The sequence below is a fragment of the Tachyglossus aculeatus genome, chromosome X1, assembly GCF_015852505.1.
Source record: "Tachyglossus aculeatus isolate mTacAcu1 chromosome X1, mTacAcu1.pri, whole genome shotgun sequence".
NCBI lineage: Eukaryota > Metazoa > Chordata > Mammalia > Monotremata > Tachyglossidae > Tachyglossus > Tachyglossus aculeatus.
Window position 1 is genome coordinate 44806842 of NC_052101.1, and position 13725 is coordinate 44820566.

Below are 13725 nucleotides of genomic sequence, written 5' to 3' on the forward strand. Positions count from 1 at the left end.
CACTGCATCCCAGACTCCTTTTCATCAGGTTCTACTACTTTTTTTTTAAAGTATTTGCTACGCACTTACTATGTGCCACCAGGGTAGAAACAAGCTAACAGGTTGAACATAGTCCCTGCCCAAATGGAGCTCACAGTCATAATCCCCATTTTACAGATGAGAAGCAGCATGGCCTAGTGGCAAGAGCACGGGCTTGGGTGTCAGAGGACAAGGGTTCTAATTCCAGCTCCGCCATTTGTCTGCTGTGTGACCTTGGGCAAGTTACTTCACTTCTCAGTGCCTCAGTTACCTCATCTGTAAAATGGGGATTAAGATTGAGCACCCATGTGGGACAACCCGATTACCTTGTATCATCCCCAGCATCTAGAACAGTGTTTGGCACACAGTAAGTGCTTAACAAATACAATAATAATAATAGTTATTATTATTAAGAGGGAACTGAGACTCAGAGAAGTGAAGTCACACAGGTCACACAGTAGACAAGTGGTGAAGCCGGGATTAGAACCCAGGCCCTTCTTACTCCTGGGCCGGTGATCTATCCACTAGGCCATGCTGCTTTTTGTAGAAGAGCATTGTACTTCATAGAGGGTGCCAAAGGAATCAGAACAGTGGCAGGAATTTTTTGCCAAGTCCTAGTTGCAAACAGCTCAGTAAACTTAAGTGAATAATAAGGAATAAAAGCAGTCTGTGACTCCTGTTTCCATTATTTTCCCCTTGGCTTCTTTGTTTATCTCTGTGGAATTTATGTCTTGCAATTTAAATTTGTTCTCAATGGTTCCAAATAGAGAATTGTTTTTATTTAGCCAAGAATAAATTGCTCTTGGTTAATAACAGTGATCTTGAGGATTTCTGAGAGGTGGTCTTTATTCTTTATTAAGGCACATGAGAGCTATAACTACCTTTTGAATATTAAATTGAATAGTTGTAAACTTTCTTGTAAACAAATATTTACTTTTGCTCTTTCTTAATTTTTTTCTCTAGATGTGAATCGAACCAGACAGAGTAAGATTATTTTTCTTTTACTTCTAAGTATTTTGTTTTAAAAATTACTAAAAAATTAAATTCTGGCTCACTGTTGTTTTTTTCCATAAAATCTTTTTAACACTTCTGTCCTCTTGCTCTAGTATGTTAAAAGATGACTTAAAACTCAGCAGCAGTGAAGACAGTGATGGGGAACAGGTATGTGCTCAAGATTTACACTTCCAGTTGAAACTTCATTAACGAACTTTATCCTTTAGTTACAGGTTAATGGATTTTCTGTAGTGTAAGTTAAGATAGTAAAGTACCATTTCTATTATTCAAAACAGCTTCTTGTTTTATGTGTAGTCTGACTCCAGGGGAAGTTCTGGTTTCCTGCTTGCTTTTACACACCCATTCTCACTGTGTACCAGTTCCTAAATTGGCTTTTCCTCAAAGCATAACATGGATCAGAATGTTCTAAGGAAGCAAAAACAAGACTGTAAGTCACAAGGAGGAGTTGTCTGAAAGAGATTTTTTTGATCCCTTCTTTGAGGTCCAGAAATTGAAGGACCTACGCTTTTCATTCTCTGGGAAAGGGGATAAACTCGGGATTATATCATGAGAATCTGCTTTTCCAAACAGTTGAGGCCCATAAATCGAAACCTACTCTTATTCTTTGAGAAAGTGAATACACTTAACGATTCTATTGTGAGAACCTGGTTTTTCAAGCAGTTAGAGAGTATATTTGAGTCTTCCACTGACAAAACGGAATCTAACTCTTGCCTTAATTCTACTGTTGTGGAATTTTCTGAAGTTTTCGCTTAAGCCTAAAACGTACCGTTGTAACCTGTGGTTGCAGTCACTAGCTCGTGAGCCATTAGATTCACTCTATGGCTCCAGTTGCTTTCTTCTTGGACTGGGAAAACACTTTTTGGGAAGTATTTTTTAGTGCACCAAAGAGCAGTTCTTGTAGTCAGGGAAGTGTTTCCAGAGAGTTTGCGAAAAGTATGGCATTAGCTTTGAAAGGTGTGCTTCACGTGCTTTTTCTTGGCCAGTCAAAATGGTAATCACCATACAGATTCTCACTGAGGGGTCTGGAGGCATTGAGAACCAATTCCCCTCCAAATGTCAATGAATAAATGTATTGTTTTACACTGTGAAGAAAAGACATTTAGTTTTATTCTACAGAGCAGTCCAGGTATTCTTTTAAAGAACAGTGTCACTCATGGTCTTCCGTATTGTGTTTTAATTGTAGGATTGTGATAAAACAGTGCCAAGGAGTACCCCTGGAAGGTAGGCATCATTTGGGGGGATGGCATTAGGGTGAACTAAGTAATGACACAGTGCTGAGTTGTACTCTGTAATTGAACCGTCACATTTTTGTGGGCACATCGAGCATTTCTAGTTCACTAGGAAGTAAAGAGGATTTTGCGACTGACATGTCAAGCCCATAGAATCGCAACAGATGTATGAACAGTTTCTTGTGTAATTTGCCTTTGGGGATGATCCTTTTCGAAATGGTCCCCAGGTCTTGGAAGCATTCAGAGTGCATGGCATTGTTTAAAGAGGGTATCCCTGTAACTCTGCCTGTGAAGAAAGGCTGAAAAGATTTTAGATTTTATTTCTCAATTTGGGTGTATTTAGTCTTTTTGTTTGCTTTTTCTTTTTTTTTTTTTAGTAACTCTGAACCGTCACACCATAATAGTGAAGGAGCAGATAATTCCAGGGATGACTCGAGCAGCCATAGTGGATCCGAAAGCAGTTCCGGATCTGACTCGGAAAGCGAAAGTAGTTCCAGTGACAGTGAGGCTAACGAGCCATCCCAGAGTGCGTCTCCTGAGGTAGGATCGAGATGACAAACCGTGGTCATGCTGTCTCTGATGAGTGGGATGGAGTCAAAGAATCGATCCCCAGTTGGGGGAAAAAGTAGTGGGTATTTGGACCCAACACAGCAAAACTTGCTCATCCTTGGAAAGGACCGTTCGTGAGAGAATGGAGGAAGGAGATCTGAAAGATTTGGGTGGTGATTATCCCTCTGCCTCCTCGCCCTCTGGTCTAGTGTCACAATGTAGCCTCAAAGTACTAGAGAAGTTGTAGCAAAAACCAGAACCAACTAGAAATGTAGCGTGTTTAGTAGTGACTTCTGATGCTGTAGCCTATGGCACCCAGCGATATGAAAACAGGAGAAACTACCCCATCTGGTGTACACTGTATCACCAGAGTTGGTTAGTGTAAAGTTGAAATGGCCTGTACTTTTTTATCCAAATGATTCAAGAGCGAGGTTTGTGTACCACACACTGTACTTAACCCTTAGGAGTGTGTCAGGAAAGGATTGATTGCATCTCCAGATAAGACCGAGTCCTCCAAGAGTGCCTTTCAGTTGGTTAGGTCATCATTGGGATAATTCCTTCAGCTGGTGAATGAGTTCATTGCTGGGAAAGCCTCAGAGGCTGCCTTGCAAATTCCCTGTCACAGTATCTTGTGTATTCAGAATGTTAGTGTGTGAACTGATCTCGCTGTCGAACTGGGATGGTCAGGAAGGATGTGGTGTTCAAACTCCCCAAAGTGATCGTAAGTATGAGCCAAAACTCAGCTTTGTTATCCTGAATTACCTCAGCAATGTACCTCATTTATTACTAAGCTGTCAGCGTGTTCCGTTAGAATTTTTTTATTTTTTTCACTGTTTTCCTGGTGTGGCAGTCTTGATTTGTACCCCAAAGGAGAAGGGGAAAAGTTAATGGAGGGGGACCAGACTCATCAATCTTCCTTTCTTTTTCTCTTTCAGCCCGAGCCACCCCCAACCAACAAATGGCAACTGGACAATTGGTTGAATAAGGTGAATCCACACAAAGTGTCACCTGCTTCCTCTGTGGACAGCAACATCCCCTCCTCGCAAGGTTATAAGAAGGAAGGCCGGGAGCAGTGTCCAGGGAGTGGCTATGTCGATCAGACAGGGCCTAAGGATTCCAACTCCTCCACTCCCGGTCGAGATTCCAAAACCGTCCAAAAAGGATCCGAGGGTGGTCGTGGCAGACAAAAGTCTCCCGCCCAGAGTGATAACACGACCCAGAGAAGAACTGTGGGGAAGAAGCAGCCCAAAAAGGCAGAGAAAGCGCCTGTTGAGGAACCTAGGGGTGGACTAAAAATAGAAAGTGAAACCCCCCTGGATATGGCCACAAGCATGCCCTCAAACAGGCACAAGGCAGCCACAAAAGGCTCCAGGAAGCCCAACATAAAGAAGGAACCCAAGTCATCCCCTAGGCCCACGACGGAGAAAAAGAAATACAAGTCAACAAGCAAATCTTCCCAGAAATCTCGGGAAATCATAGAAACAGATACCTCATCCTCTGATTCTGATGAAAGCGAGAGTCTCCCGCCTTCATCACAAACTCCTAAATATCCCGAGAGCAATAGGACTCCTGTTAAACCCTCCTCCATGGAGGAGGAAGACAGCTTTTTTCGACAGAGAATGTTCTCTCCTATGGAAGAGAAGGAACTCCTTTCACCACTCAGTGAGCCTGACGACAGGTATCCTCTCATTGTGAAGATTGACCTGAATCTCTTGTCCAGAATACCAGGGAAGCCTTACAAAGAAACTGAGCCACCTAAGGTGGAAAAGAAAACTGTGCCAGAAAAGCACCCGAGAGACCCACAGAAACAAGCCTCAGACAAAGTCTCTAACAAGGGCAAGAGGAAACATAAGGTTTGCCTTTTTTTAAAAAAAATAATTCAAACCACTGAGGAGGCTTGGTAATTGCACCAGTAACAACCAGGAGTGTAGCTGAGGGGTGTTAAACAGCCTAATTTTAGGAGGATTAGGCTCGGAGCCCAATGGAGGCCAAAGAAATGAGGCTCACTTGCTCAAAAAATTGTTCCACCCAAGCTTCCGCTGGGGCCTCAGGATGAGGGTAAAAGCGGTGGGGGGAGCAAGAGAGATGGACATCTAGATCTGTCCTGAAATGAGGAAATTAAACTCAGGAGAGGAAGGATGGTAATCCATTTTCTAGATGGTTTTATAGGCCTGTTTTCTCGTGAGCCTGCAGAATTTTCACCCTCCGACAGTTATCGATTAAATTGCACACATAACACGGCCACTCCCAGTTTCCCTCCTCCCACCTCCCTGAGCAAAGAGAGCAGAGTTTAGTGCCTGCAGCCAACTACACTGAGTTCACCCCCGAACAGTCCTGTGGCAGACTAGCCAAAAGAAAATGCAAAGAGACAGTACTTTTCATAGTCACCATGTTTGTTGTATATTTCCTGTTAGGGAAAGGAGCTTGTCTTTCAATTGAAGGAATTTGTTTTGCTAAAAACCCCAAAGTCCACCCCTTTATCCCACATTTTTTTAAAGGGGCAAATAATTTTGGGATGAGTAAAAAAAAAAATATAACTGCTTCAGATCTGCATGAGCAGAAATGCTCTTAAAGCCGGAGAGTGAGGGGAAGCAACCGATGAGTTTAGAAACCGCTCCTGAGCAACCTGCAGGGACTAGGTAGGTGAAGCAGTTAGGGAAGAAGGTGGGAAGGATGGTAATTTGTGTTGAGTTTCTACCTTCAAGAGTTTTCTTTCATAGTTGATGTAGCAGGCAGGCACCAGGAGGTCAGGTGGCTGTGGAAACCCGGCCTGAGTTTCTCTGAGTTCAGTACCGGTTCTGGTTTGCCCAAGCCCCCAACTCTAGGTCCCGTGGAGCTTGGCGCCTGGGTGTGTCCCATCCATTCCGGGCTCTAAAGTACCAGACTCAACTTGGAGCAGACTGAGGTCTCAGGATTTTTGACCTCTGCAGAACTTAGCCAGGCAGGGCCAGATTCCCAAGTGTTCCTTTGGCCAAATGCTCACTAGGGCCGGAGCAAATAGGATCACGTTCTTTGCTGCTGAGATGCACCAGATCAGCTGACCACTTCAGAGAACATGACCAAATCTCTGGCCATCTGGGAGGTCTTAGTGCTCAGAGAGGAGACTGCTTATTAAGTTTGGAATTCAAGTTGGAGCCCTCTCCCTGATAGTATCTGCTTCTCTCCAGAGAAAAGGTAGATTCCAGCCCCTACTTCAGTGGGTACTGTTAATGGTAGAGGACTCCCATTCCCCTTTGACCCTCCTGCGATGTTTTGCTCCGAGAGTTTACCCTCCCAGCTGGAGGCCCTGAGCCTCAGCTAGGCGTCCACAGGTATAGAGTTGGGATTGGATCCTTTATCTGGGGGTTCCCTAAACGAAGGGCTTTGATGGCTCACCACAACAGTTCCAATACCCTTGTTTTGGGGGTCTGTTCTGGGGAATTGACTAGATGGGGCTGAAATCCCCAAAGGGAGCCTAGTAAACTCTTTTTCTCCCATTTTTTAAATTAGTGCAGCATCACTGTCTCGGGTGTATTGCGTTGTGGGCAGGGAATGTGTCTGCTCATTGTTATGAGCCCACTGTTGGGTAGGGACCGTCTCTATATGTTGCCAACTTGTACTTCCCAAGTGCTTAGTACAGTGCTGTGCACACAGTAAGCGCTCAATAAATACGATTGAATGAATGAATGAATGTTATATTGTACTCCCCCAAGTGCTTAGTACAGTGTTCTGCACACAGTAAGCGCTCAATAAATATGATTGAATGAATGAATGCCATTTTGGCTAACATCAAGTAAGTGTGCAAAGCAGCAGATTGAGCACTCGAGTAGTGACACAAAAGTCAGTGAAGATCTGGTCCCTGGTACATGAGGGATTCAAAATCTAAGTTGGGGAAGGTAGACACATTATAACGAAAATACAACAGTGAAAAGTAAAAATTCAACCATGCCAGTGACTTTGAGGGAGTCAGTCTTTAGGTGTGTCACTGTTCCAGGCATACAGTATTTGCCTGAACCATCCCCATGTTCTAATGGTCAGGAAAGCAAGCCTAGCATTCTGTCAGTAGTGGGTGGTGGAGAATATTTGCCCCTAAGCCATGGGTGGGAGGTCTGGAGACCCTGCCCTCCATTTCTGTGAGAGGATGAGATTTTCCTGCTGTTGGATGGGAGGGAGGGGTCTGCTTCAGTCATCAGTGATCAGATGTGCCCCATCTTCTGTTAAATGAAGCTCTTCAGATCCCAAAATCCATCTCACATTCAAAATTATTGAATGGCTTTTCTTGTCATCTTCAAAGGCTGGATAAAGTGCCTTGGCAGTCATTTCTGTCATAAGCTTCAGCTTCCTTGCCTACATTTTTTCATCATCTTTGTACTTCTAAAGACAATTTCTAAGCCGCCACTTGGGCTGAACTTTCTTTCATTTAAAACATTTTCTGAAGATGCTAATTTTAATTTTCCTATCCCTCCACTGTGGGTAATTTCAGTACTGACTTTTTTTTCAGTCCCAATTTTCATTTCACTCCAGGCATTTTGACATTCTTACACACCACATAGCCAAGTTTCTTTTCACGTCCAGCTAGTCACATTTCAAACAAAATTCATTTTTCTGGGCCAAATTCCAACAGTCAAGCAGTTTGATAAATCTGAGCTTTTCACGGTTCATTCTTGATCGTTCAAGGGCTAATTGTTTAGGCCACTTTCTCCTCCTCCTCCTCTCTCCTGCCACCCAGCTCTTGCAGCGTTCTACAAATTCTACCTTAAATTCATTCTTACCTGCTGCAATTTGGCCTTCTCCTTCCTAATTCTCTTTCATACTCATGCCACCTCCACCATCTCTTTCCCCTAATGACCTGGCCACATACAATTTCAGTAAAGTTGAAACCATCAGGTGTGATCGCCCTAGAATCTCCCCATGTCTTCTCCCATCCCCTACTCCCCTTCCGCCCTCTCCCTATATTCCCTTGCTTCCCTTTCTTGGAGAAATCTCCCTTCTTCTGACCCCACCCCTTCATACCTTTTTTAAAGCCCTTGCCCCCCTCCCTGACTGCCATCTTAAGCTGCTCTCTCTCCAATGCTTTTCCCCCATGAATCCCATATCCTAAAAAAAACCCTCCCTTGACCCCACGGCTCCCTCTAGTTATCACCCCATCTCCCTCCTACCATTTCTCCCCAAATTTCTTGAGAGCAAGAGTTGTTTACGCCTGCCGTCTTCCAATTCTCTCCTTGTTCCCCTCCAATCTGGCTTCCGCCCACTTCACAGAAACAACCTTCTCTAAAGTAACCAATGACCTTCTTCTTGCCAGATCTGATGGCCTCTATTTTTTCCTAATCCTGAACCGCTCAGCTGCCTTCAGCACTGTAGACCACCCCACCTCCTTTTCCTTGAAACTTTATCCAACCTTGCCTTTATCCAACACTTTATCCAACAGTGTCCTCTCTTGGTTCTCCTCCTCTCTCTCAGACTGCTTCTTCTCAGTTTATTTTGCTGTCTCCTCCACTGCCTCCCACCATCCGACAATGGGGGGCTCCCTCAAGGTTCAGTTCTAGGTCCCCTTCTAGTCTGCATCTATACCCCCTCCCTTGGAGAACTCATTCACACCCATGACTTCGACTACTGTCTCTGGGAGGACTGTTTTCCCAAACCTATATCTCCAACTCTGATTTCTTTCCTTACTTGCAGTCTCACATTTCCTCCTGCCTTCAGGTCATCTCTACCTGGACGTCCCAACGACACCTCCAACTAAACATTCCCCCAACTAAACTCCTTATCTTCCCGTCCAAATCCTGTCCTCCCCATCCCTTCCATTACAGTAGACGATGCCACTTTCCTCCCTATCTCATAAGCCTGTAAATTTGGTATTGTTCTTATTCCACCCACCTGTTCAATATGCCACAAATCCTGTCAGGTCTACCTTCACAACACTGCTATAATTCACCCTGTCCTCTCCATCCAAAGTGCTACCACACTGATCCAAGCACTTAATAGTAATAGTTATGGTACTTGTTAAGTGATTACCATGTGCCGTGCACTGTTCTAAGTGCTGAGGTAGATCCAAATTAATTGTGTTGGACACAGTCCCCGTCCCATGTGGGGCTCATACTCTTAATCCCCATTTTACAGGTGAGATAACTGAGGCCTAGTGAAGTGATTTGCCCAAGGTCACCCAGCAGATGAGTGGCGGACCAAGATTAGAACCCAGGTCCTTCTGACTCCCAGGCCCATGCTCTATCCACTAAGCCACACTGCTTCTCATTTATCCTGTCCGGCCTTCCTCCTCCCTGACCTCCCTGTCTCCTGTCTTTCCCGCTCCAGTCCATATTTCACTCTGCCGCATGGATCATTTTTCCAAAAAGATGTTCAGTCCATGTGTCCCCACTCCTCAGGAACTCCTCAGGCCCATCCACCTCCACATCAAACAGAAACTCCACACCATCAGCTTTAAAGCACTCAGTCAGCTTGCCCCAACCTACCTCATCTTGCTACTCTCTTCACTCCTCTAATGCCAATCTTCTCACTGTACCTCGATCTCGTCTGTTTCGCTGCTGACCTCTCCCCCACATCCCGCCTTTGGTCTGGAATGCCCACACTCTTTGCTCCTGTAGCAGCAGCTTACTCATTGTGCTCCAGTCGCAACTGTCTTACCGCTGGCCCCTGTCTCACATCCCCGGCCTGGAATTCCCTCCCTCTCCATATGCACCAGACCACCAATCTCCCAACCTTCAACCTTCAAAGCATTAATTAAGGTCACATCTCCTCCAAGAGGCCTTCCCCAGTTAAGTCTTTTTTGCCCCTGCTCCCTCTCCCTTCTGCATTGTATATCCACTTGGAACTGTGACCTTTGTGCTTTTGATAGTCACCCAACCCTCAACCCCATAGCACTTGCGTACATATCTTTAAATTATGTATTTATGGACTATAAGCCCGTAATGGGTGGGGAATGTGTCTGCTAACTGTTGTATTATACTCTACCAAGTGCTTAATACAATGAGCCCGTTGTTGGGTAGGGATTGTCTCTCTCTGTTGCCGAATTGTACTTTCCAAGTGCTTAATACAGTGCTGTGCACACAGTAAGCGCTCAATAAATGCAATTCATTCAGTCATATTTATCGTGCACTTACTGTGTGCAGAGCACTGTATTAAGCACTTGGGAGAGTGCAATACAATAATACACATATTCTAATAATGGCATTTATTAAGTGCTTACTATGTGCAAAGCACTGTTCTAAGTGCTGGGGAGGTTACAAGGTGATCAGGTTGTCCCACGGGTGGCTCACAGTCTTCATCCCCACTGCATAGAGAAGTTAAGTGACTTGCCCAAAGTCACACAGCTGACAATTGGCGGAGCCAGGATTTGAACCCATGACGTCTGACTTCAGAGTGCGTGCTCTTTTCCACTGAGCCACGCTGCTTCTCTGCCCACAATTAGCTTATTGTCTAGAGATGAGGAGACAGATGTTAATATAAATAAATTACAGATAGAGCATGGGCCAGGGAGTCGGAAGATCATGGGTTCTAATCCCAGCTCGACCACTTATCTGATGTGTGACCTTGGACAAGTCACTTCGCTTCTCTGGGCCTTGGTTCCCTCATCTGTAAAATGGGGATTGAGACTGTGAGCTCCACATGGGACAGGGACTGTGTGCAACCCAATTTGCTTGTTCCACCCCAGTGCTTATTACAGTGCCTGGCACATAGTTAGTGCTTAACAAATACCGTAATTATTATTATCTGTGCTGTGGGAGTGGGAGGGGGATAAACAAAGGGAGCAAGACAGGGCAACGCAGAAGGGAGTGGGAGAAGAAAAATGGTGGCCTTAGTCTGGGAAGCCCTCTTAAATGAGATGTATATTCAGTAAGGCTCTGAAGAGGGGAGAGTGATTGTCTGTCAGATTTGAGAAGGGAGGGCATTCCATGCCAGAGACAGGACGTGGGCGAGGGGTCAACAATAAGATTGAGGCACAGTGAGAAGATTACCATTGGAGGAGCAAAGTGTGCTGGCTGGATTGTAGTAGGAGAGTAGCGAGGTGAGGTAGGAGAGTAGAGAGGTGATGGAGTGCTTTAAAGCCAGTGATGAGGAGTTTTTGTTTGATGTGGGGGTGGATGGGCAACCACTGAAGTTTTTTGAGGAGTGGGGGAAAATGTCCTAAACGTTTTTGTAGGAAAGTGATTGATTTTACCATTGATTGATACAAGCTACCATTGCATCAACATGTGAATGTCTGGTTGGAGCAACATATAGTATCCAGGGAGCTTAGGCAATTGCCAAGAGAAATATAACTCAAGGTTCCTGTCCTGGAGCTTACAACTTTTTGGAGGAGACAGAGAAGCATAAAACTTGAACATAGAGAGAGGTAGAAATGTAAGAGCACAAATAGCGGGAACATTCATTCATTCAGTTGTATATATTGAGCACTTATTGTGTGCAGAGCACTGTACTAAGCGCTTGGAAAGTACAGTGTACATAATCATTGAGGAAATGGGTTGTTGGTATGACTCGGACAATGAAAGAATAATAGGTCAGGCTTCATTCAAGTGGGTTTTAGGAGGGTTTTAGGAAAGTTATGAAGGAGGGGAAGGTTGTGGCTTGGTAGATTGGAGAGCTTTGCAGCAGAGGAAAGGACTCTGTATTGGTTACTCCATTTTTTGTAATGGTATTTAAGTGCTTACTATGTGCCAGGCGTACTAAGCACTGCGGGAGAGACAAGCTAATCAGTTTGGATACAGTCCATGTCCCACATGGGGCTCACACTCTTAATCCCCATTTTTCAGATGAGGTAATTTGATCTTAATCCCAATTTTTCAGATGAGGTAAATTTTCACAGAGAATTTGGAAGATCTGGGGAGGAGGGTGAGACTAACAGCTAACAGAGGTTTTGAAATTCAGTTTTCCTTTATCCATGCCATTTTTCTTCCTTCTAGCCAGAACTATGAGCTGCCTGTCAATTTGATTCTTAACTGTCTTTTTTAAGAATTTTCGGACTTACCTCCGTTTGGATCCTCATGCCGTATTGCACATTAGCCCTGTGGACCCATACCAAATGACCATAGGGAGGGCTCTAAGACAGCTGAGAAAATCAACAAGTGGCAAGACCTGAAAAAAACGTGGGCAGATTTAGGAAAAGACAATGGGTCTAAAACGCCGAATATACCTTTTCTGGTTTTTCAAGGAAATTTGTTGGAACCCTGAATCTGATGGCTTTTTATCAGGCAGTGAAGCAAACAAGAAGGGCAGTGGGCTTAAATAACAGCAGGAGAGTTTGGTTGTCTGTACAGGAGAATTTCTTGACTGTCAGGTAGCTAAAACCCTAAGCATATTAGTGGGAAGGGAAGCGGGGAGAGAAGTCTCCATCCCCAGAGATTGTAAAAGACATTGATTTGTTGTTAATCACTTGCTAGGAGACCAGGTACTGGCCCTATTCACTTCTTGAAATTCCTTCCAGATTTAGGATGCTATAATTGTACGTTCTTATCATAGCGGTATGGCGAGCATCTGAAGGGTTTACGGATGGCTGGGGGGATGAAGGTGACATTAGTAAACACGCAAATTTGGCGGGCTGAGAATTTTAGCCGACCAGTTTAATAAAACTACTTGCACAGCTAGGTGGGAACATTGTCTCAAATCTGGCTGAGAGCTTTGGAATGCCATTCCTCTGAACATCTTCTGTGAACATTCACTGAGTGCCCGGCACATCTTTATGGCTGTAGGGGTTGTGGGTGTTCCGTACCTTTCTTATTACGTGTGTTTTGCCTGTTCAATATTTAGACTAGTAAATGTTCAGGTATCAATAGAATGACTCTGCATCCTGCTTTCGCTAAGATGTCGCAGACTTGTAAGCCGTCCCATGCAGTTTTAGAAATATTTACAACTAACCCTATGTTGGATTTGCCCCGGTTTAACCGATCAGCTTCAGTTGCATGGATTTCCCTTACTCCCAGCTGCTCTTGCTCCTTTAAAGTGTTTGGATTTCTCCATCCAGGCTAGAGTATGCACAGCCTGGATTCCAGACATCGAAGGGTACTTGAGGTTGTAGCTTTCCCTGCTGTCATGGTACCGAGTAAGAGACAAAAGATATGCAAGCCTAGGAGGATGCCCAGATGGCCCCATTTGCAAGTATAAACCATATCAGAGTTACTAGAATATGTAGATTCAAATAATTTCAGTCAATTAATCAATTGTATTTATGGAGCACTGATTGTTTGCAGAGCACTGTACTAAGCACTTGAGAGGGTCCACTCTGAGTCATTTTGAAATTAGTTAGTATTCTAACCTTTTCTGTATTTTTACTCAATTTAGAGTGATGATGACAACAGACCCAGTGAAAGTAAGAAAACTAAACTGGAGGACAAGGGTTCACTGAGCCACAAGACGTCCAGCAATAGAGAGTAAGTACACAAGGGGTCTTGGTTGCCTCTGAAATCATTAGTATTTGGGAATTGTGTACAACACTTGAGTACAGGAGATCTTCGTTTATCCCAGGGGTGAGCTTGGAGAAAAGACAGGGTGAAGTTAATCTGTTCAGGTCAAGCTATATTTAGTTTTATGTAGTCAGAGATGCTTTAAGTTCCAGAACCCTGTCCCTTCCCCTAAAAAGAGGTAAGTCCTAATTTGTGAGTGGGGGAAAGGCATGGTAAAGTGAGGGTTCTTCGTTTCCTTCCTGCTTGAATAAATGTTACAATGTGAACAGAATTATCAGATTGGAGTGGCAGGGTTTCTGCACAGATGATTCATGGATGCTCTGGTACATTGCTTGCTTTATGGTGTACAAGCGAAAGTCAGAATTTCAATACATTTCTGTTAGCCAAAAAACAGCATGGCGTGGTGGAAAGAGCAAAGGCCTGGGAGTCGGAGGACCTCGGTTCTACTCTCGGCTCTGCCGGTGTCTGCTCGGTGACCTTGGGCAAATCATTTAACTCCTTTGTGCCTCAGTTGCTTCATC

General features: G+C 44.4%; 1 protein-coding gene across 6 annotated transcripts in view; it reads left to right on the top strand.

The window, feature by feature from the left end:
* Positions 1 to 13725, top strand: part of AFF4 (AF4/FMR2 family member 4) — a 110739-nt gene that overhangs the window by 82069 nt on the left and 14945 nt on the right. For all 6 annotated transcript variants that reach the window (XM_038740682.1, XM_038740681.1, XM_038740684.1 and 3 more), the window contains 6 exons: positions 982 to 1002; positions 1125 to 1179; positions 2216 to 2253; positions 2639 to 2801; positions 3746 to 4663; positions 13083 to 13171. In XM_038740682.1, coding sequence (XP_038596610.1) covers positions 982 to 1002; positions 1125 to 1179; positions 2216 to 2253; positions 2639 to 2801; positions 3746 to 4663; positions 13083 to 13171 — 1284 coding nt within the window. The remainder of the gene's footprint in view (positions 1 to 981; positions 1003 to 1124; positions 1180 to 2215; positions 2254 to 2638; positions 2802 to 3745; positions 4664 to 13082; positions 13172 to 13725) is intronic.